The sequence below is a fragment of the Salvelinus sp. IW2-2015 genome, linkage group LG15, assembly GCF_002910315.2.
Source record: "Salvelinus sp. IW2-2015 linkage group LG15, ASM291031v2, whole genome shotgun sequence".
Lineage (NCBI taxonomy): Eukaryota > Metazoa > Chordata > Actinopteri > Salmoniformes > Salmonidae > Salvelinus > Salvelinus sp. IW2-2015.
Window position 1 is genome coordinate 54541033 of NC_036855.1, and position 23419 is coordinate 54564451.

Consider the following 23419-nt stretch of genomic DNA (forward strand, 5'->3'; position numbering starts at 1 on the left):
CGGTAAGTGAGATGCCAACGTGCTGCACAGCAAGATACCTTCCTGATGAAAAATAAGAGACTATTGAGAAAAGTCATCTCTTTTCCGCCATTATTATTGACATTACGAAAAATGGAATTAAGGAACAGCAGCAGATGGTGGTAAGCGACTGGCTAAACAGAGATACTTAGGGGACGCTAGCCAAAGAGCGCAGCAATTGGCTGAATAAGAAAGCCAAGCTGAGTATTGTAGCAATTTCTTGAGAGAGGAAAAAGGTCCACGGACCATYGACACAGGGATGGTTGCAGTTGGCTTAAATGGAGCAGATGGCCGGATGCTGTCCAGGGGGGGACACAGTCACAGGACGAACACAGTAACTCATTTGGTTCCTGGTTTCTGGACACATTAAGAAAAGCAGATTAGACYTGCCAAGAGTGGTGGTGGGTTGGTCYTTGGTATTGCAATCCGTGTGTCTCATCAGACCCCTGCCCTGGGAAGGTCACAGGTCAACATGGCGGCTGCTGCTTTTCAAGTATCAATCTCCTGTAATCCGGTGGTAGCAAAAGGCATGCTTCACTGTTGATTGTGTTCATATGGCTCTTTGATGCACACAACACACTGATCTGAGGGAATCCCAGCAACATCTAATATTAAAGTGACACATGCTGAGACCGATCGCAATGCTCCTTTGTTTTTAATCCAATATGAAAACACTGTGCTGTACTGTGATTTGTGGTCTAGATAATTCCATGGCATTGATGATGCCAGGGCTTGGTGCTCGTCTATTCATGCTCTGGTTTGGGAGAGAGTYGTTGTGTGTCATCTCTACAGTAAAGAAGGTGTATACACTAGCATGGCAGGTGGCATATGGCACATTATGGCATAGTTTTTGGGGACGTACAGTAGGAGGGAGAAACCATTGAATTCAGTTACAATAAGCCAGAATAAATTGACTTTGACTTGAAAAGGTTAGGGGAGAATGCTGTAGGCCATAAGCCCTTGTCAACCCCCCTACCCTTGTTCAAACATCTTCACCATAAATCAACATGTCACGCCGCCCCTCGTCCCACTCCAACCATTGTGCCCAAGAGCCCAAACCATTAATGCAGAACGTTAATTAATTTTCAAACTAAACGGATGGAGAACGTGGGCTATTATCTCCGGGCTGAGCTGTGGTGGTCCAGTCGATCATGTTTCTCATGGCGGGGAGCGACTTTGATCTGCAAAGCGTGGAGAATGGAAGAGGGGGAAAGAAAGAAAAAACCCAAAGTTCCTCACTGTGAGCGAGGAATCTGGCAAACCCTCTCGCAAACTCACTGCCATCCTGTATAGAAGGAGTCAAGGGTGCAAGTGAGAAGAGAAAGACAGTGGGTAAAATGAATAAGAAGACAATGAAAGCAGAACYAGCGAGAGACACTGCCCCCCTGACTGAGTTTCTCCAGTCTAAGAACAGTCGGTYAGAGGGAGAGAGTGAGTCACAAGCTTAGCCTTCAGCCCAGACAAACCGGTAGCGACTCSCGGACAGAGATTGAGTTCAGACTGCAGGTGAACCAGTCTGAAAGGCCTGGGGCCAGTGACACACAGACAGCCCRCTCAGTTCTCTCAGCCCAAGCTCCAGATTGAGTTCTGAGTGCACCTCACCTGGACTGAACCCCCTGCTGCTTCCCCTGAATGTCTCTCAGCTCCCAAAACACCATTCACAGCTGCCGAGAAGAGGAGTAAGGGGTGAAATGGGGACACAACAGCTCTCTCCTTCTCCTGAGATATTGTTCCTTTRAGAAATAAGTGTCAGACTCTGCTGCTCTCCCACTGAGAAAGACTGTCATTAGTCTTGTCCAAAGTCTTGTCCAAAAATGAGCTGCTGGTATTACGTCGCCACGTTAGTGAATAKTAGACATTTTAAATAAATTGGCTGACAAAAACAAGTTACTAAAACAGATAGAAAATGTGTACCAATGGATTATAAAACAGTWGAAGGCTGGAAAGGAGAGAGTAAGACTTCAAACTGTATATATGAGTGTACTTAAAGTGCATTGAAAGGGCTCTGGGGTGATGTACAGCTGTGGCCAAAAGTTTTGAGAATGACACAAATATTAATTTCCAKAAAGTTTGCTGCTTCAGTGTCTTTAGATATTTTTGTCAGATGTTACTATGGAATACTGAAGTATAATTACAAGCATTTCATAAGTGTCAAAGGCTTTTATTGACAATTACATGAAGTTGATGCAAAGAGTCAATATTTGCAGTGTTGACCCTTCTTTTTCAAGACCTCTGCAATCCGCCCTAGCATGCTGTCAATTAACTTCTGGGCCACATTCTGACTGATGGCAGCCCATTCTTGCATAATCAATGCTTGGAGTTTGTCAGAATTTGTGTGTTTTTGTTTGTTCACCCGCCTCTTGAGGATTGACCACAAGTTCTCAATCGGATTAAGGTCTGGGGAGTTTCCTGACCATGGACCCAAAACATCGATGTTTTGTTCCCCGAGCTACTTAGTTATCACTTTGCCTTATGGCAAGGTGCTCCATCATGCTGGAAAAGGCTTTGTTCGTCACCAAACTGTTCCTGGATGGTTGGGAGAAGTTGCTCTCGGAGGATGTGTTGGTACCATTCTTTATTCATGGCTGTGTTCTTAGGCAAAATTGTGAGTGAGCCCACTCCCTTGGCTGAGAAGAAACCCCACACATGAATGGTGTCAGGATGCTTTACTGTTGGCATGACACAGGACTGATGTTAGCGCTCACCTTGTCTTCTAAGGACGAGCTTTTTTCCGGATACCCCAAACAATTGGAAAGGGGATTCATCAGAGAAAATGACTTTACCCCAGTCCTCAGCAGTCCAATCCCTGTACCTTTTGCAGAATATCTGTCCCTGATGTTTTTCCTGGAGAGAAGTGGCTTCTTTGCTGCCCTTCTTGACACCAGGCCATCCTCCAAAAGTCTTCGCCTCACTGTGCGTGCAGATGCACTCACACCTGCCTGCTGCCATTCCTGAGCAAGCTCTGTACTGGTGGTGCCCCGATCCCGCAGCTGAATCAACTTTAGGAGACGGTTCTGGCGCTTGCTGGACTTTCTTGGGCGCCCTGAAGCCTTCTTCACAACAATTGAACCGCTCTCCTTGAAGTTCTTGATGATCCGATAAATGGTTGATTTATGTGCAATCTTACTGGCAGCAATATCCTTGCCTGTGAAGCCCTTTTTGTGCAAATCAATGATGACTGCACATGTTTCCTTGCAGGTAACCATGGTTGACAGAGGAAGAAAAATGATTCCAAGCACCACCCTCCTTTTGAAGCTTCCAGTCTGTTATTCGAACTCAATCAGCATGACAGAGTGATCTCCAGCCTTCTCCTCGTCAACACTCACACCTGTGTTAACGAGAGAKTCACTGTCATGATGTCAGCTGGTCCTTTTGTGGCAGGGCTGAAATGTTTTTGGGGGATTCAGTTCATTTGCATGGCAAAGAGGGACTTTGCAATTAATTGCAATTCATCTGATCCCTCTTCATAACATTCTGGCGTATATGCAAATTGCCATCATACAAACTGAGGCAGCAGACTTTGTGAAAATTAATATTTGTGTCATTCTCAAAACTTTTGGCCACGACTGTAGACTAATGCCCGATTCGATCAGAGCACCATGCACTTCCCTACTTTGTTGGTTGAAAACTGTATAAGGAGGATACAAGAGTGCAAAACACTTAAATAACTTAACCGTAAGAATGGAAAATACACTTGGCTTATATTCAGATTGCTCGACTGCTCCTGCTMTCAGAGACCACTGGATTCGTGTCTTTCTCCAGGACGCTCTATGATAAAAAAATATGAAGGTGTTTTAACTGGTGCTTATTCTTCAGCGAAAGGACACCAAGCTGAAAGGGGCTCATTACACTGTCCATCCATAGATCTCAGCATCCCGACCGCTCCATTCGAACATATTGATTACTGTCCGTCTGCAACAGCCTCTGAACGCCCAGAGTTATTATGTGCTTGTCAGCTGCTAAATTGGTAAAATGGGTGAAAGCCTCTCTTCTGTTGGTGTCTGTACAGGAAAAGTAGGGCTACATTTGTGTGTTTGTGGAGTGTTGCAATGAACCACTCATCTTGCTTGGTTCATACAAGAACAAACAAAATGTGTGTCCATCTATGAAGACAGGGAAACAACGTAGGAGAAAATCTTTTGAGAGTAGATTCTTATTCCCATCCCTGGCAACTCCGCCCAACATCCTCTGACAGTTCCCCTGGAGAACATGTTATGTCCAGGTCAGAGCATGTGCTGCAGGAGAACAGCCCCCTAGACGTACACACGCACATGGACACACAGACGGACACACACACACACACACACACACACACACACACACACACACACACACACACACACACACACACACACACACACACACACACACACACACACACACACACACACACACACACACGCTATGACCCACTGTATAAGGGCAGGCCATCCACTCTTTCTCCTCCTGAACAAGCCGTCAAATGTGTGCTGATGCTCTGGGGACAAACATCCCCGGAGTCACCATGCTTCATACAGACAGCCACAGTCCCACTAACTAAACCACTGAAACACTAGAGCACTACTCCATCCTCAGAGAGGTATAGAATCCATGCGGTTTGCTTTGAAGAGGTGTGTGAGATATACACAACATACAATGAGTGTACAAAACATTAAGAACACCTTCCTAATATCGAGTTGCATCCCTCCTTTTGCCCTCAGAACAGCCTCAGTTCATCGGGGCATGGAATTTACAAAGGTGTCGAAAGCGTTCCACAGGGAWGGACCATGTTGACTCCAATGCTTCCCACAGCTGTGTCAAGCTGGCTAGATGGAATTATTGAGACACACAGGAAACTGTTGTGTTTGAACCCAACAGCGGTGCAYTTCTTGACACAAACRYGTGCGCCTGGCAACTATTGCCATACCCCAMTCAAAGGCTCTTAAATCTTTTGTCTTGCCCATTCACCCTCGGAATAGCACACATACACAATCGATGTCTCAAATCTTGAAAATCCTTCTTTAACCTGTCTCCTCCCCTTCATCTACACTGATTGAAGTGGATTTAACAAGTGGCATCAATAAGGGATTCTAGTTTTCACCTGGTTAGTCTATGTCAGGGGTGTCAAACTCATTCCACGGCGGTCCGAGTGTCTGCAYGTTTGAGTTTTTTCCTTTCAATTACGACCTAAACATCCAGGTGAGGGGAGTTCCTTACTAATTAGTGACCTTAATGAGACAATCAAGTACAAGGGTGGAAAGAAAACCCACAGATACTCGGCCCTCGGTGGAATGAGTTTGACACGTGGTCTATGTCATGGAAASAGCAGGTGTTCCTAATGTTTTGTACACTCAGRGTATGAGATCAGCGAAGATCCAACACCATGATATTCAATTTGATAGGTTTGGAGTGAGTGGGATTGAGAGAATGCTGGAGACAGTTGCAGCAGGGGGGAATATAAYACAATGGGTGCGTGTGTGTGTGTATTTGTGTGTGCTTGGAAACAGAGGGTGAGAGAGTGAGTGACTGTGTGCAGCCAGCAGAGCAGAAACCTCCATCTGGGAGAAGTGTGATGAAGTAATCAAGTGCATATTGTATGATGCAGAGGCACCACTCCATACTGCGAGCCCAAAGAGGAGGTACCCAAACTACCAAATCTGCCATATCTCTCAACTCCCATTGAACCTGACACAAACAACCACTGAATAAAAAAAACTATAGTATGACGAACCATGTTATACTGAACAAAAATATAAAACGCAACATGTAATGTGTTGGTCTCATGTTTCATGAGCTGAAATATAAGACCCTGCTGACTGCAGGAATGTCCACAAGAGCCGTTGCCAGAGAATTGAATGTTCTTTTCTCTACCGTAAGCTGCCTCCAACGTCGTTTRAGAAAATTTGGCAGTACGTCTAACCGGCCTCACAACCGACACTGTGTATGGCGTCGTGTGGGCGAGTGGTTTGCTGATGTCAACGTTGTGAACAAGTGAACCGAGTGGCAGTGGGGTTATGTAATGGGCAGGCATAAGCTACAGACAAAGAACACAATTGCATTTTATTGATGGCAATTTGAATGCAGAGAGATACCGTGACGAGATCCTAAAGCCCATTGTTGTGCCATTCATCCGACGCCATCGCCTCAGGTTTCAGCATGATAATGCACGGCCCATGTCGCAAGAATCTGCACACAATTACTGGAAGCTGAACATGTCCCAGTTCTATCCATGGCCTGCATACTCACCAGATATGTCACCAATTGAGCATGTTMGGGATGGTCTGGACAGCGTGTTCCAGTTCCTGCRAATATACAGCAATTTGCACAGCCATTGAAGACCAGTGGGACAACATTACACAGGCCACAATCAACAGCCTGATCAACTCTATGTGAAGGAGATGTGTCGCGCTGCATGAGGCAAACGGTGGTCACACCAGATACTGACTGGTTTTCTGATCCACGCCCCTAACTATTTTTAAAGCTATCTGTGACCAACAAATGCATATCTGTATTCCCAGTCATGTGAAATCCATAGATTAGGGRGTAATTTATTTATTTCAATTGACTGATTTCCTTATATGAACTGTAAATCAGTCAAATCTTTGAAATTGTTGCGTTTCTATTTTTGTTCAGTATATTTTTACCTCTAAACTAATGAATCAACAATGAATCTTCAACTGCTAACGGCCTGAAACGCATATTTTTCGACCTCCTCGATCCCATTGACACCTCCTCATACGAGTCAATAAAAGCCTGAAGCTGATGGCTCTGGCATCAACTGATGGCTCTGCTCATTAAATTAAAACATGATTATACTATTTGAAAAGGTCAAATGTCAATCTCTTTGGCAGGAAATAGGCTGGAGACTGCCGTGCTTAAACACTGTGTGCCATGASGCATCAAACGAGCCCCCGAGCAGCTATTAGCATTCATCACAGCCAGTCTGCAGAGACGAGAACGGTGCAACTTTTTGCCCTATTCCTCGTTACATAGGAGCTTGTTTGTTTTGACTTCCAGTTCCCAACACGACACATTGCTTGTTTTCCCTGAAACACAAGGCTTTTTGGGCTCAGTGAATGGTTTTCACTGCCCATCTTAAAATTCAAATACACATTCATTCTGTAAAGATAGGAAGTGTGTGGGCAGGCAGGATTTTCATCCAAAACCCAGCTATAAATAACAAGCGAATGGGAGAGAAAGAATAGAAGAGAGACAACAACAAAAAAAGTGTGAGAGTGGGAGGCACATTAAACTGGCCAAACATTTGGTAAGCAGAGTCTGTTCGAGCACAGAGTACACTCAACTGCAGACAATTACAACCGAACTACAAGATGTATGAAAATGTAGGCTAGATCTACACAATGTCGCAATTACAGGCCATGCCCGGGTCTTGGGATGAAACCGGACCATCTGTTRTGATGGTATTTACACTACACACCATAAACATGGTTTATAATTATTGACAGGAGAATCATTATCAATCACCACAGCCATCTTCTGTCCATGTTCCTGATCTGGTTTTAAACTATCACCCTGGATTGGTCATGTATGATGGTTGGGTCAGAGCTTAATATGTGATTAAGTTCCATGGCTTGGTTCCAAGGACTTGGTGTGATAGAATGGACCTCCCAGGATGAGGATGACCCAAAGAGAAAAAGTTAAGCTGCCGGGGAGATTCGACTGACCATCTGCCAGAAATCGAGGTTCACATGTACGTGTATGTATGCTTCACGCACAAGCGTGTGTACATAAAGCGTTACAAATGTCCCAGAAATGCTCCACGTCTTCTTAACTATGTCAGTCTTAACATTGTCTATTATGAGGTCACACAGATAGAACAGAACAATCGGCATGAATATAGGCATAGCTTTGGCCCTGTCCTGACTGATATCTTATCTCAATCTACGGGCTGCTGATAATCCACACACCCTTTTCCTGCTGTCTGTCCTCTCTGACCGTGCCACCTCATCCCAAGGTCAGGAGTGTTTTAAAGACTGCTGCTAACTTTGGCTCTTATCTGTCATGTCCCCACGCTGAAGTGTGACCTGGGGCTTTCACTTCATCACTGAAAATTCATCCATCTAATCTATTTAAATCGAAAGCCATGCAAGGTTAGAATTACATGTTTTACATGGATATTGACACATAATATAGGCCTTCAACGTACAAATCATACTTCATGCAAACTAATCTAATCCAAAAAGCATTGCGGGTCAGTGAACACAAAATAGATCATTGAAAGTCATGGCGATTACCAATGTATTCTTCTCGAACAGAGCCTAATCTGACCCAGCATGAGACCTCTCCCCTAATCCCCAATACATTTTTCCTATGGGTCAGTGTGCCACTCACCTCCCACTGGTGTTGCGCAGGATGACCAGGGCATCAGGGAAGCCATCCATGTTGTAGTCTCCCAGGTGCAGGGTGATGGGGTTGTGGAGCTCCCCAGCAGGAGGGGTGGTCTGGGGGGGCACAAAGCCCCAGAGAGTCTCCCTCCTCTGGAAATCGGTCAGGACTGGCACCCACTGCAACAGGAGAGAAAATAATGACGCTGGTTCAGCTCATTGATGATACAGTATACTACACCGAAATGAGACTCGGAGCGAAAAGAAAATGAAACAACATTGACTATTATTAACAGCTGGTGTATTTAGCAGAAATGACATCGCGGTGAGAGCGGTTTCAGTAGGGTTGCTGAATTACTGACATTAATGCTACAAGTCAAAAGATAGAAACAAGTGCTAGGGCAGAGGGAATTTCTTCCTTCCCGTTCACAGCAATAAAACAGTCATTTCCCATCAGACCATATTTTGTATTTGAAAAGAGCTGCAGAAATTATATCTATCTCTGTGAAACCCACTATGACTGTGTGGCCTATCCTTGACCTCCCCTGATTATACCATACCATGATAAATATTGCAGTGAAAGAGAATATATATTGATAGAGATACTCGCCCCCGCCCTCCCCTGCATAGCTCTAACAAGACATATTCCACCCTTGACAGCTCAACTGAGTAGTCAATAAACCCTGGGGACCTCTCTCTCTGACAGTGACTGATGTTCAWCACAAAAAATCGTACTAACTACTGTGGGTAAATTCATTATATTCACGAAAATGTATGCACTCACTACTGTACGTCGCTAAGGATAAGGCACCTGCTAAATGGCAAAAAAAAAAAAAACATATTTAATTAGTCATTGAACACATAACGAATAGTGAATAAAATCCAAGTAAGATTCCCTAATAGTGTTGCATCCCCCGCTAAAAATGGCCAGTCTCACAGAGCGACATCCTCAGATACCATCATTAGTAACCGTTACTGAATAGACGGGTGTGAATACGAGAACTACACAAAGAGCTTTAAAAAGAGAGGGCAGCGGGGATAGGAGCTATTCTTCATGCAGCTGAACGCCTCTCTGTTTTCCTCTCCACAAGGCCCACCTATTATTGGAAGCACTGGGGAGGCGGGAATGCAGATGCTGTGGGTTTAAATATTCATGAATGTTAAAACGGGAAAAACCAGGTGCATCTCTGCACATTATATCCGCCAGAGGAACCGCCATGAAGGTAGCGGTAATGTCTGCTAATATGGCTGTTCTCCCTCTCTGAATACATAKACACAGGCAACATATTTACAGACAGAGAAAACGAGCAGCAAGAGAGGAGAGAGTTGAGGCCATAAGAAAGTCTCTCAGAGGAAAGTGTATAGTCTTGTGTGAGTATTTACTGGGGATAGACCTCAGTGCTGGACGGCCGGTGCTCCTTTGATGAATCAGTACCACATAGGCTCTGATGTATAACCCTGTTGACGTGGTGCCGCTACATGATAGGGCAGGGGAAGACGGTGTGATATGTACAGTATGGCTGCACCGGCAGGGAATGTGTTAGGGATGAGGGTGCGTGGGAGAGGTAAGTGTTTTTGTCTGGACAGTGTGGGTGAAACAATTGGGAGTATGTGTATGAGCTATGTACAATTTGTGCAAGGTACTGGAGGTGAAATGGCATCTCCATCTTAGGGCTCTTGGCCAGAAAGCCATTCAAACAATCCCACCCAGGTGATTGAAGTCCCACTGAGCCGAGCTCAGAACCATGTCTTTATCAGGCCTGGGCGGGGAGTTAATCGAAGTGATGCGTCATTGGCTGCAGAGGTCGATAGGCCTCCTCCCTTTCACGGGGACTGCCGACAATGATAATTCACATTATTTAAAGTTATATGTGAAAGGTTATGGGTGTTTGGAAGAACGACAGGCGGTTACTGAGCTTAAATGACGACTTCCTTTGAGTGAGATTAACTGCTAATAATGACCGGTCATTACGAAGTTTAATGATCATTCATCATATGTGTGATGAATACTGACTGGTTTTAATGATGGTTTAATGATTGGCTACGATTATCTAAATACAGTAATAGTTATAACTGGAACAGCTATGTAAATACAGTTAAAGTTGGAAGTTTACATACACTTCGGTTGGAGTCATTAAAACTCGTTTTTCAAACACTCCACAAATTTCTTGTTAACAAACTATAGTTTTTGCAAGTCACAAGTAATTTTTCCAACAATTGTTTACAGACAGATTATTTCACTTATAATTTACTGTATCACAATTCCAGTGGGTCAGAAGTTTACATACACTAAGTTGACTGTGCCTTTAAACAGCTTGGAAATTCCAGAAAATTATGTCATGGCTTTAGAGCTTCTGATAGGCTATTGACATAATTTGAGTCAATTGGAGGTGTACCTGTGGATGTATTTCAAGGCCTACCTTCAAACTCAGTGCCTCTTTGCTTGACATCATGGGAAAATCAAAAGAAATCAGCCAAATTGTAGACCTCCACAAGTCTGGTTAATCCTTGGGAGCATTTCCAAACGCCTGAAGGTACCACGTTCATTGTACAAACAGCCGTCATACCACTCAGGAAGGAGACGCGTTCTGTCTCCTAGAGATTAACGTACCTTGGTGCGAAAAGTGCAAATCAATCCCAGAACAACAACAATGGACCTTGTGAAGATGCTGGAGGAAACAGGTACAAAAGTATCTCTATCCACAGTAAAACGAGTCCTATATCAACATAACCTGAAAGGCGCTCAGCAAGGAAGAAGCCACTGCTCCAAAACCGGCATAAAAAAGCCAGACTACAGTTTGCAACTGCACATGGGGACAAAGATATACTTTTTTCGAGAAATGTCCTCTGGCCTGATGAAATAAAAATGGACGTTTGGCCATAATGACCATCGTTATGTTTGGAGGAAAAAAGGGGAGGCTTGCAAGCCGAAGAACACCATCCCAATTGTGAAGCACGGGGGTGGCAGCCACTCATGTTGTGGGGATGCTTCGCTGCAGGAGGGACTGCTGCACTTCACAAAATAGATGGCATCATGAGGAAGGGAAATTATGTGGATATATTGAAGCAACATCTCAAGACATCAGTCAGGAAGTGAAAGCTTGGTCGCAAATGGGTCTTCCAAATGGACAATGACCCCAAGCATACTTCCAAAGTTGTGGAAAAATGGCTTAAGGACAACAAAGTCAAGGTGTTGGAGTGGCCATCACAAAGCCCTGACCTCAATCCTATAGAAKATTTGTGGGCACGCATGCACACCCAGTCTCTCACTTCTATAAGTGCTCCCAAAAGTACTCTGAAAACACAACAAATTTTAGAGCTTAAKTGCCACTTAGAACCAAACAAACAGAAACTATGCTAATGACAACTTGGGATGAAGCTCACCATTGGACACAGCAGTGCGCAGACAACCTTGCATCACTCAAGTGTTTCACAAAATGGATTACGCTGGGTCACTGGTAAGTGGATCCTCAACAGTTGAGTCTGATAATAAAAAGAGGAACTTCTCMGCATCTTGGCTAGGAGTGCTGCTTCACCATCAGCTCTACTCACAGCTGGTCTACATAGGGGAGCAGAAGTCTATCATCAGCATTGTGCTGACTGACACTTTCCTTGGTTCATTAGACCTCAACGCTTTCTACTGTACATGCAAATGYTCCCCATTGATTTCTATATATATATAATTATGAGAGGGGTGATGGAGAAAGAAATACAGAGAGAGAGAGAACAAGCAATAGAGAGAGCGAGAGAGAGAGAGAAGAGTACGTTGACTAAAGGGATTTCAGACACTTTTTCAATGGAAGACATCCAGACAAAGTTMATAAATAACCGTAAGGAGCTGCCAGGCAGCCTGGGTACCAGCCAGTCAGAAGTTCTGTGAGGCAGTGGGTGACTCTAGGAGCTGAACAAACCCAAACCATCCCTACCAGGCTGGCAGCCAGCATACCAGACTAACATACTTTCCTGCACAACAATCCCAATAGATTGTTAAAGATGTATACAACAAATCATATTCCAGGCCAGTGGCTTGATGAGTCCTGCTTTCTGTTTCCTTTCTAATGCCATTTTGAGAGGAGGAGGAGAGAGAGAGAGGAGGGGAAGAGAGGGAGAGAGAGAAGGAGGGGAAGAGAGGGAGAGAGAGGATGTGTTCAGAATACCAACAGGAGGACTGACTGAGCCTCCCAGTGGCAAGGCAGTCTGCTGAGCTGAAGCCTGCTGTAACTGCTCCAGAGCTGCCTATAGAGGCGTGACTGACTGGGGGAAACAGGGAGGGTTGGAGGTGCTGGATTTGACAGGAGAAGTGCGGCCATTGTCCCAGTGTCTTTACAGAGAGCTCTCTCTGCTACTCTGCCGTAGGTCTGATCCCTCCTAGAAGAGAAAGTAGATTTATGCTGCATGTTGGAGYGAAGGGAGGGGCAGTGGGATAGCAGTGGCTGAGTGGAGTGCTCCTCTGATGGATGGAGACAATCATCCTTCATTACCCCTGCTGGATCATGGCTCCATCTTCATTCCCATGAGTCAGTCTCTAGGCCCTCCACTTCCAGTCAGCCTCCATTTCAGTGTCTCAGGTTTATACATAGACACACAGAGGAGCTTGTGCCTAGTTTTACACTGTGTCCATCTTTCAGTTGGAGAGGGATTCATGTTCTCTTACTCAGACAGGTACCCACAAGCTAACATGTATATAAAAAGACATGTTCTGGTCTTCAAGGTAAAGACCACTTCTTCGCATCAGGCCCATTTAAAAAGGCACATCACATGCTCTCGTCTGTACCGTGAATGACAGGAGGAGCAGAGGAGAGGAGAGATGTGARGGTGGAGATGAGGAATTGTACATTTTTGCTGCAGATGTTTGGAGGGGAGAGATCTAGGTCCGGTTTGAGCCGACGGAATGTTATAAAAACACACATAAGGTATTCTCCTTGCGTCTCCCGATCCTCACCGCTCCTGATTGAGTTAATCAGTCTGAGCAGAACGCAGAGAATCAACCCATAGATTAATCAAGCGGGAACCAGAAAAGGCGAGGCAATCACAGTGTCATCCTAGACAACCAGCCTCTCAGTAATTAACTGACTCTGTCAGGGAATTTCCATATACTTAAAAAATATTGTTGCTATTATTATTACTATTATTATTGTTTCCTGGTCATTAGGAGCAACACTCCAACCATGTATTTACCCTTTTTGTGTCACTCAAGCAAAAAGATTGTAACGTCCCCACAAACAGATACTTTTCCCATATACAGCATTAACAACAGTTTGGGATGTTTAGAATTAATTTACTAAAATCAGCAAATATTGCGCATATCAGGAAGTGTGTGACTATCACATACATCACAACAATGACTCAAAAGGGTGTCACTGTGTTTTTATAAACATCAGGCCGACGAGACATCCTCAATCTAGGCTAACACCCAAAGAGGAGCAAGGGACAGACGCCACCTTACAGCAGATGTGGGCAAAGTAAACGTTGCAAAGTAAAATAGGAGACGGAACACATTGAGTGCATGTTGATGGCATCGGTATTATTATTTTACAYCAGGTGCAGTGTGTGGAAGAGGGAGATCATGCATGAGGCGATTACCCAGGTAATACGAGTGGTGGAGTCAGCAAGGCCTGCATTAGTAGACTCTTAAGGTCACAAAACCTTGAGATCATTTGAAGGTCAGGCAGAGAGCAGAGAAGCCAAGCACATTTTAATAATGAGGTGAGCATGAAGCCTAACATGCAATCCCACGTTATCGTTTAAATGAAGTTGTGAAACACTACTTCTTGATATGTGTGTAATCATTCAGAGAGGTGACCAAGTTTTCTATTTTTATAGGGTGCCCTAAACATTTCACTTAAATTCTGAAATTCATTGGATCAAAAGGTCAATGGATTTAACATATATCACTGGAAGAGGTGACAYTGCAGGGACGAAAATAGACGATCTTATTAAATCGGGAAAACTATGACGGTGTTTTCTCCTCCAAGGTAATTCTCAACATTTGATGGTGAGAGAMGGAAGCGGCAGGCATACAAATGTCATTTTATCAATCCCAGAGAAATCTCAGCATAGAYCGCAGCACATACACACCGTTCTCGTCAACACATTGTTTACTAAAGCTACAGTGTTAGCAGCTTCCCTCCTATCGATTCGCCACCGCGGCAGCGACGGTTCATTAGGCCAAGAAATTAAAATGTCAGAAGCCGCGGGGAACGGCAGACGAGGTGCCATTATATCCATAGAGAACACAGACGTCGCCGTGGACATAAAAAACATGCATCTAATGAACTCCCTGCTTTATGATCCGCAAAGGAAAAACTATATCGCTCATCACATCATCACTGCAAAGCCATTCCAGTTCATTCACAAGACTGCATCTGTTTTGTTCTTTCAATTCCCATGGAGAGCAGCCTATTATCATGATTCATACCACAGTATTGTTGAATACTCCTTTCTGATTGGTTAAAAGMGAATTTTAGAGTTAGCATTAAAACCAGATATATGGGACAGTTGGAAAAGACACATTGAAGTAGTTCCAACAATAAGCGCCTTTTTTACCGTTCTAAAGCACTGCACCGTGCAGACCGTACTTGTTACCATGTTACAGAAAGTCAAATCAACAACCACACAAACCAAAATTGGACACATTCTAAACGCAGGTCCAACGAGGAAAAACGTACTTCGCTAACTAGGAATCATTTGTTTTAGCAGACAGATTTTTTGCAGCATCTGATGACCTAACATGGTGAGTACGGTACATCAATGAGTACGGTTACATGCACACAATAATGTGAATATTGTGTATAATCAGATTAATGCAATAGTTCGATTAAAACGTTTACATGCTTTGCAAGAAGAACAATTTCCCAAATAATCATGTTTAACGTTACATGGACACATGTGAAATCAGGCTCACTGATGGCACTCTGATAAACACAGACAATTGCCAATCAAAATAAACGCTCTACCACAGTGACCATGTTCTTTTTGTTAAGCATATCTGTTTGTGAGGTAAGGACATAACATTTGAATGTGGAAACTACTTCTAAGAAGTATACGTTCAGTTGTTCCGAACTCACATCACTAGCGCTAAAGAGGGAGGGTTGCTAGGCTGATAGCACATGCGCAGATCAAATACACCACTGGAACGCAGAATAAGGTCTTACCTGTGCTAATAATTCTAAAGATTTCTCAGAAAAACAGGTGTTTTAGTCGGCGTATGCTTACTTCGAGTTTGACTTTACGCCGATTAAGATAAACAGAGTAAGGTGTTTATATGACTATTGCATAATCTTCCTACTGCCATAAAACAGTTTAATATCGAATTATTACTGTGCATGTAAATGTCCTCAATGCTGCGGTCATCACGCAAGTGGCACTATGCTGTCATATCCTCCCACGTTTCTACACTGAACCAAAATATAAATGTAACATGTAGTGTTGGTCTGAGCTGGAATAAAAAAAAATCCTAGATATTTTCCATATGCACAAAAAGCTTATTTTGTTATTACTTTGTTTTCCCAGCATTTTGCAGTGTTGCTGATTTTCTGCACAAATTTGTTTACATCTCTGTTAGTGAGCATTTCTCCTTTGTCACGATAATCCCTTCTGAACAGTATTTCTGTCTGCAATAAAGCCCTTTTGTGGGGGAAAACTAATTTTGATTGGCTGGGCCTGGCTCCCCAGTGGGTGTGCCTATGCCCTCCAAGGCCCACCCATGGCTGTACCCCTGCCCAGTCATGTGAAATCCATAGATTAGGGCCTAATGAATGTATTTGAATTGACTGATATGAACTGTAACTCAGTAAAATATTTGAAATGGATGCGTTTATATTTTTGTTCAGTATAGTTTGACCAGCTGTTTTCAGCAACTGGTATTGTTGAATTCTGTTATATTGGCAGATTTGCTAGCAACAAACGATTTAGCTAGCTTTTAGCCTKGTGTTTCATTTGCAACGTGATCTCTACTGTAATGAACAGTCCTGAGAAGAGAGCAACCTTTCGATGCCAGGTGGAATCGCGAATCATCAGCTCATTGTTATGGATGTATCCAAATAAATGCCACTGGAAAACAGTTTAATCAAATGCAAATGCTGCTATTCTGTTATTCTGTCTGCACTGTTTGACGTGCCTGTGCTAGCTATAGTTGGCTAGCTAGCAAGCAAGGGATAAGAACGTTGCCAGCTATCATGMCAACCGAATAAACGAACAACTGGGGCACGTCTCTGGCAACCAGGTTTGTTGGGAMGATAAAAGTTGAATGTACTTATCAAAATGAAAATATAAACATGTCATTTCTATTCTATACCAGTAAATGTGTGCTTCAGTATTGTTTTCTTTGGAATATGTGGTACTGTATAAGCGGGAAAAACGCCTCCGCTCTGTGCATTACCTTGGAAAAATCAACTCCACGGAAGGACTCCGCTATCCCGTCGTCCATTAATTCCAAGGATCAATTACCTTGGAATTAATGACAGAACGTCGGCGTTTAGCCCTTACTTACATGATGTATGTAATCTAGGATAYATTTATAAATATCGCATGTCACATTTTTCTCCTGATAGATTTAGAGATGCAGAGGATGTTACACATTTTTAACAATTGAGGCCAAAATAAAATGCCTTCTAACACAAATGTGAAAAAAAGTTAACATAGGGGAAATGCAAGAGGTGCTGATGAGGAAGAGCAAAGAAAAGAAAGAGAGAGAGAGGGTGTATTTCATTGTCCTGTGATGAARAAAGAAACATTGAACAGGTGTCCCTGAGACCAAAAGAGAGCGAGAGTGGGGAGGCAGAGCTGATGACAAAGCTGGTGACAGACTACACCCACATGTCAGCATGTCACAAAGACAGAGGGTATCTGTGGATGGCACCTGGTGCTACCGTGCCCTGTGTCCGGCTGTCACAGGCTGATGGCCTGACTCGTTCACAGTGGAAACTTGGCAGTGTATATTAAATCGGTGGGGTGGAGATAATGGCCATGTCCTGTTCCACTCTCCTATGCATCAGGTGACGGGGGCTTGGCTGGGATTCAACTCAACTGTCTGTTCCCACTCACGCCCTGAGTCTTCAGATGATTGACTGGCCATCCAAATGGATCAAGAAGACGTAGGCTACCTAACGGCACACACACACACACACACACACTAACACGGCTCGACTAACTCTTCTATTCAGGACAGTGTCCCCATGCTGTAATGGTGCCAGCAGCACAGCAGAATGCTGAGAAGGCAACGTAATAACAAATCAGGCAGCAGGAACATAAATATTATTTATCTTCCTCCCAAAAAGAAATACAAAGAAACAATCCGACCAGCTCCAGATACTGTCAAACACCGGGACAAAGCGTTGGTTATGCAGTACATGAAAATGAAATGAATAACAGTGTGGTGCCGGGAGAAGGAAGGGAGGTGGAGATGTACGGGCCAACCCATGTACCCACCCCTCTCTGCATTGGAATTCCTTGCACATCCCATGGCGCTTACTCATGCCCCCTCAGACAATCCGCCGTTCCCCTCTCCATGTTTTATGGATGGGCTTTCCTCCCGGCACGCCGATTAAGGGACAATCAAATCCTAGGCCGCCTCCCGGGCCACGGATCCCCGTCTCTGGAGGAACGGCTGGATATAGGCTCCATTAAKATTTCTGTATCCTGTCAGAGCGGGGACACCGACTCCTCCCCCYACCACGGACACAGAGGGCTGGGTGAAATTAAACCTACACRCACAAGAGAGATACTAATACTTCATGGATATGGGGTGGATTGGTAWAGGTCTGGATGGATATGGTAGGTAGATGTATGGAGTTCCACCTATAGGAGAAAATAGCCTATCCCTTCTCATGCAGCAATTCAATGAGACCCAGTGTGCTATGCTCATATTCAGAGGGCGTGTACACATGCAGTGTGAGTGAATATAATGAATAGCCTCTGTAAACAGTAATGAGTGTGAAGCTACATGTTTACGCTGTCAATGAGCAGCGGATTAGCGCGATGAAAATAACACACCGCGAGATCAAATGGTCTCAATCAGTGTGGGAGAGAAAGCGGCGGGAATGTTCCTGCACATCTGTACAGAAGCATGCACATCTGTACAGAAGCATACACACCTGCAGGAACACGTACCTACAAAGACAAAGATCCCAGACACTGATTGAACAGAGCATCTCCTCCTACCAAGCTTCTAATCCAATCATGTCTCGTGGCCTGCGGTCAGAGGGAGCTACACAGGCTAGCTGAGAGAAAACGAGCAGGGACTCAGTGGTGCTCCCCACCCCACTGGGCCAGTCCACGAGAGAAAGAGAGACAAAAAGAAGAACAGGTGGAGGGAGATGAGAGAAAGATGGAGAGCGACATACAGTATATATAGAAAGTGGAGAAGATGATGAGAGAGTGAGTGAAGGTAGAAGTGGCAAGCTAGAGGATAGCTAGATGAAAGCTAGAGGATAGCTAATGGAATCACCTACGGAAAACTTTCCCGACTCCTCATCTCTGACAGTAAAGAACTGAACAGTATGACAACCAAACAAAAGCCAACATATGTTCTGCCATCCTTCTCATTTCCTTCTCCCTCAGTCTTCACTCCCTCAGTCTCCCCCTGCTCAAATCATAATTGTCTGTGACAGGCATACAAAAGCAGACGTTTGTGGGGGAAAATARGAAAGCAGTGCTGACTTATCTTCTCTGCAAGACCCTCATTAGTCTCMGAGTGGCTATGAACTCATTTTCTCTATTGTAGTCCTGCCACTTATGAGTGTGTGCTGTCGATCTCCTGGATAAGGGGAGTAATTATGAGGGAGAGTGGTTCTGAGACTAAGAGACGGGGAGTCAGACAGAGGTGGTGCAGGTATTGGCTGTGTCACTTAGCAGCTCTCGTAAAGGAAAGCTGGTGTTTACAGCACGACCAAGAGGCTCATGCCTGGGAGAAGAAAAAAAAACGGACACTCAAAATGGCAACCTGTAAAGGACGAGGGCAGGGCTAGTTTAGTTGAAGGATGAAGCAGGATTCGAGGTCTCTTGTCAGGTTTCAATGGGGGGAGTACTGTACCTCAGGTTCCCCGGGCTTAGAAAGGTAGATGGCACTCCTGTGGCATGCATCGTCCAGACACACTGGGAGAAGGTGGTCCTGGAACCCATCTCCATCTGGGAGGAAAAAGAAAGACATGAATAAAACAAGGAGCAACAAAAAAAGCAGGATGATGGGGAGAAACTGAAATGAACAGAGACAGAACAGCGGAGGTAAGAGTAAAAACATTCAATCAGAGCACCGAGGAAAGAGAGAYAGAGAGATGGCAGGTGGGGAGAGAGTGAGTGAGGTAAAAGGTAAATGATGGAGACTAATACAGTAGTTTCACAATCGGAGCGAGCTTGTCATTCTTTATTCTGTGTTATCATCCACTGATGTTTACTGTCAGACCAGTAGGGTGGCACTGGCTCCCACTGATGAACCACATTACTATTCAGATAGAGAGATAGGAGGAAGAGAAGAAAGGGAGAGAGGGAAACTGCAGTGCCTGGTGACACCCCCATTGGCATTCATAGGATACGACACAGGACCAATAACAATGCAAATCAGAGGCCGGGCCTGCAGAGAAACCCAGAGATTACACACTCTCCACTCATCCACACCTCCTGTATCCCCCTGGCCCAGGGAACCAGCCTGCAGCCAGACACATTACAACCCCCAAGTCTGTAATCTTATCTGGACCCTGCCATGCAACCAGACCTGGGTAGGGCTAAGGAGGCTCTCTCTGTCTGTGTGTGTGTGTGAATGTGAAAAGTTGTATGTGTGTCGGTGCGCGTCGATTAAAGAGAAAACTATGTATGAGGTGTTATCCTTGACGACAACCATTAACTATTTCAGACTTTCTTACCATGACACTGATCCCAATCCGAAAGCCAAGAATAACATGTGTCACTATTTTGCCTCTACAACACCGCTCTCAAAAAGAGACAGAGAAGATGAAGTGTACCACGAGAACATCAGAGAAATATCACACCAGAAGAGATGAACAACAAAACAATGCCTGGGAGAGGCAGGAAGAAGAAGAAAAATCAAGGGTGCATCACAAATACCCCATACATATTCAAAAAGCATTACCTGAGAAGACTCTCGGCACACGGACCACTGTAGTTCTACCACAGAGCTGTCACTGTGGTAGAACTACAGTCACCACAGAGCTGTCACTCGGCACACGGACCACTGTAGTTCTACCACAGAGCTGTCACTGTTAAGACACTAATGGAGGAGAGGAAATCCTCCGGGTAGCGTTCAGGTTTTTAAAACGTCACCTCAGATGTACGCTAGTACATGAGCCACTTCAGCTCGGGAGAGAAAAGAAAACAACACAAATCATCATGTCATCAACGTAATTCCTCTAACTGCATTAGCAGTCAACTCTTCCCGGCGTCCTTAGCTGTGCAGTCTCCGTCGATGAATTATGCATTGGGCGCTGTCGCTTTGAGAAATGCAATTACAGCTACGATAAGGCAGATGGGAATGTTTTGTCTGGCGTATGTCGTGCACGCATTAAGACTACGGTGGCGTGGCTATAGTGTGACGGAAGTGTTGCACCAGCGGATGCAGCCGTCAACCCGCGGCTTACTTCAACAGACATTCTAACCGAGTCATTCTGGCGCACGTGTCAAACTCATCCCACGGAAGGCCGAGTGTCTGCGGGTTACGCCTCACCCTTGTACTTGATCGATTAATGAAAGGTCACTAATTAGCAAGGAACTCCCCTCACATGGTTGTCTAGGTCTTAACTAAAAGGGGTGGGGGGGGGGGGGGGGAACTGCAGGCCCTCCATGGAATGAGTTTGACACACCTGTCTAACTAGTCTTTGGAAGAAAGGCTCATTTTAGAATTGGTAATACTGAAAAACCACACWATGAATGTGTATSCATGTGGATGTAAAATGGAAACAGCCCAACATTATATTACCTTTATCACTATTTGAAAGCTCATAGATTCATGTTATGGATGAATTGTTGATGATGCAGTGAGTGTGTATGTTACAGAAGCGGTTTAGGAGGAAGMTCACTCCTGTATCCGCCATCTATCACTGAGGTGTAGGCGAAAATTGAAAGCTTGGAGTGTGATCAGAATAATTCCCACTCCGAATCAAGCAGACGCGTCACGCTCCTCGCTTTCCCATCTCCCTCTCTCTAGTCCTCCCTCTCCCAGCTCCCACCCTCTATTCCTCCCTCTCCCAGCTCCATCTCCCTCGGTCTCTGTTCTATCTGCACACATCCAGCTTTTCTGTGCCCTTTTTTCCTTTTTATTTCTCGCACATTGAAATCATTTGAGTCTTTGAAGCACCCAGTCTCCTCTTTCATTCCTCTCCCGGAGGTCATATCCCCCCCATCTCCACAGAACAGGTACGCTGAATCCAATATATATATATATATATATATATATATATATATACATATTTAATTAGGTGCTGATATTCAAAATCGGCACCAAAGGCTCCCAGGGAACAAAAGTGAAATCAAGGACAACGTGCTTTGAAGATCAGTGCAATTAAGCTCTTTAAACTCGTTGCAGGCGTGTGCTGGCCTTTGCTCCCGGTGCTCGTGCCTACCTGGCTTGATGCAGTGACAGGGGCCACGTTAGCATCATGATGCACTTGGTGACTGGTGGAGGGCCTACCAAGAAATCAAGAAATCGCTCCTCTGCTACAATTGAGCATATTTCTCCCTGCACTGTGTTTGGGTGAGGGTGTATGTGTCTGTCAGTATTGGATATTCCATCCCCTCCCTAGGTCCTGCCATGTCAAAGACAATCTCTTCTAAAGCTGGCCAGAGCGCCACATTGTGCTCCATCGATCTAATAGTCAGTCAGCAGCAACCTCACCTCTGATTCGTTACTTTACTGGCAGAGACGAGCAAATGTATGCATGTGTGTGTGTGTGTGTATGGTGTGGGAGAACCTTTTCAAGTGCAAACAAGCGCAGAAAAAGAAAAGGATGGACAAAACAATTGAATTGAAGTGGTTAATAGAAGGTAATGAGAGGGCAACGTGCAGTAATTGGGAGCTCCAACATCAACACTCCTTGTGTTTCATACAATGAATGGTCAGTCCGTCTTGATTCATTAGTCATCCTTTTACATTTAAACAGTAACACCTGCACATGTGACACCGATACTCAGCTGGTCCCTCCCCAGATGTTGTGTTAAACGCTCTACAACAAAGCTTTCTTAGTATCCAACAAGTTCTCTGCCCTTAACCTCCAAAACAAAGGTCATGTGGTTTGGTAAGAAGAATGCCCCTCTCCCCACAGGTGTGATTACTACCTCTGAGGGATTAGAGCTTGAGATAGTCACCTCATACAAGTACTTGGGAGTATGGCTAGACGGTACACTGTCCTTCTCTCAGCACATATCAAAGCTGCAGGATAAAGTTAAATCTAGACTTGGTTTCCTCTATCGTAATTGCTCCTCTTTCACCCCAGCTGCCAAACTAACCCTGATTCAGATGACCATCCTACCCATGCTAGATTACGAAGACGTAATTTATAGATCAGCAGGTAAGGGTGCTCTCGAGCGGCTAGATGTTCTTTACCATTCGGCCATCAGATTTGCCACCAATGCTCCTTATAGGACACATCACTGCACTCTATACTCCTCTGTAAACTGGTCATCTCTGTATACCCGTTGCAAGACCCACTGGTTGATGCTTATTTATAAAACCCTCTTAGGCCTCAATCCCCCCTATCTGAGAGATCTACTGCAGCCCTCATCCTCCACATACAACACCTGTTCTGCCAGTCACATTCTGTTAAAGGTCCCCAAAGCACACACATCCCTGGGTCGCTCGTCTTTTCAGTTCGCTGCAGCTAGTGACTGGAATGAGTTGCAACAAAACACTCAAACCGGACAGTTTTATCTCCATCTCTTCATTCAAAGACTCAATCATGGACACTCTTACTGACAGTTGTGGCTGCTTTGCGTGATGTATTGTTGTCTCTATCTTCTTGCCCTTTGTGCTGTTGTCTGTGCCCAATAATGTTTGGACCCTGTTTTGTGCTGCTACCATGTTGTGCTGCTGCCATGTTGTGTTGCTACCATGTTGTTGTCATGTTGTGTTG

At 44.6% G+C, this 23419-nt stretch overlaps 1 protein-coding gene across 1 annotated transcript in view; it reads right to left on the reverse strand.

Moving 5' to 3' along the window:
* Positions 1-23419, reverse strand: part of LOC111974179 (T-cell immunomodulatory protein-like) — a 126410-nt gene that overhangs the window by 73121 nt on the left and 29870 nt on the right. The window contains exons 9-10 of the mRNA XM_024001815.2: positions 19375-19469; positions 8350-8522 (exon numbers count right to left, since the gene is read on the reverse strand). Coding sequence (XP_023857583.2) covers positions 8350-8522; positions 19375-19469 — 268 coding nt within the window. The remainder of the gene's footprint in view (positions 1-8349; positions 8523-19374; positions 19470-23419) is intronic.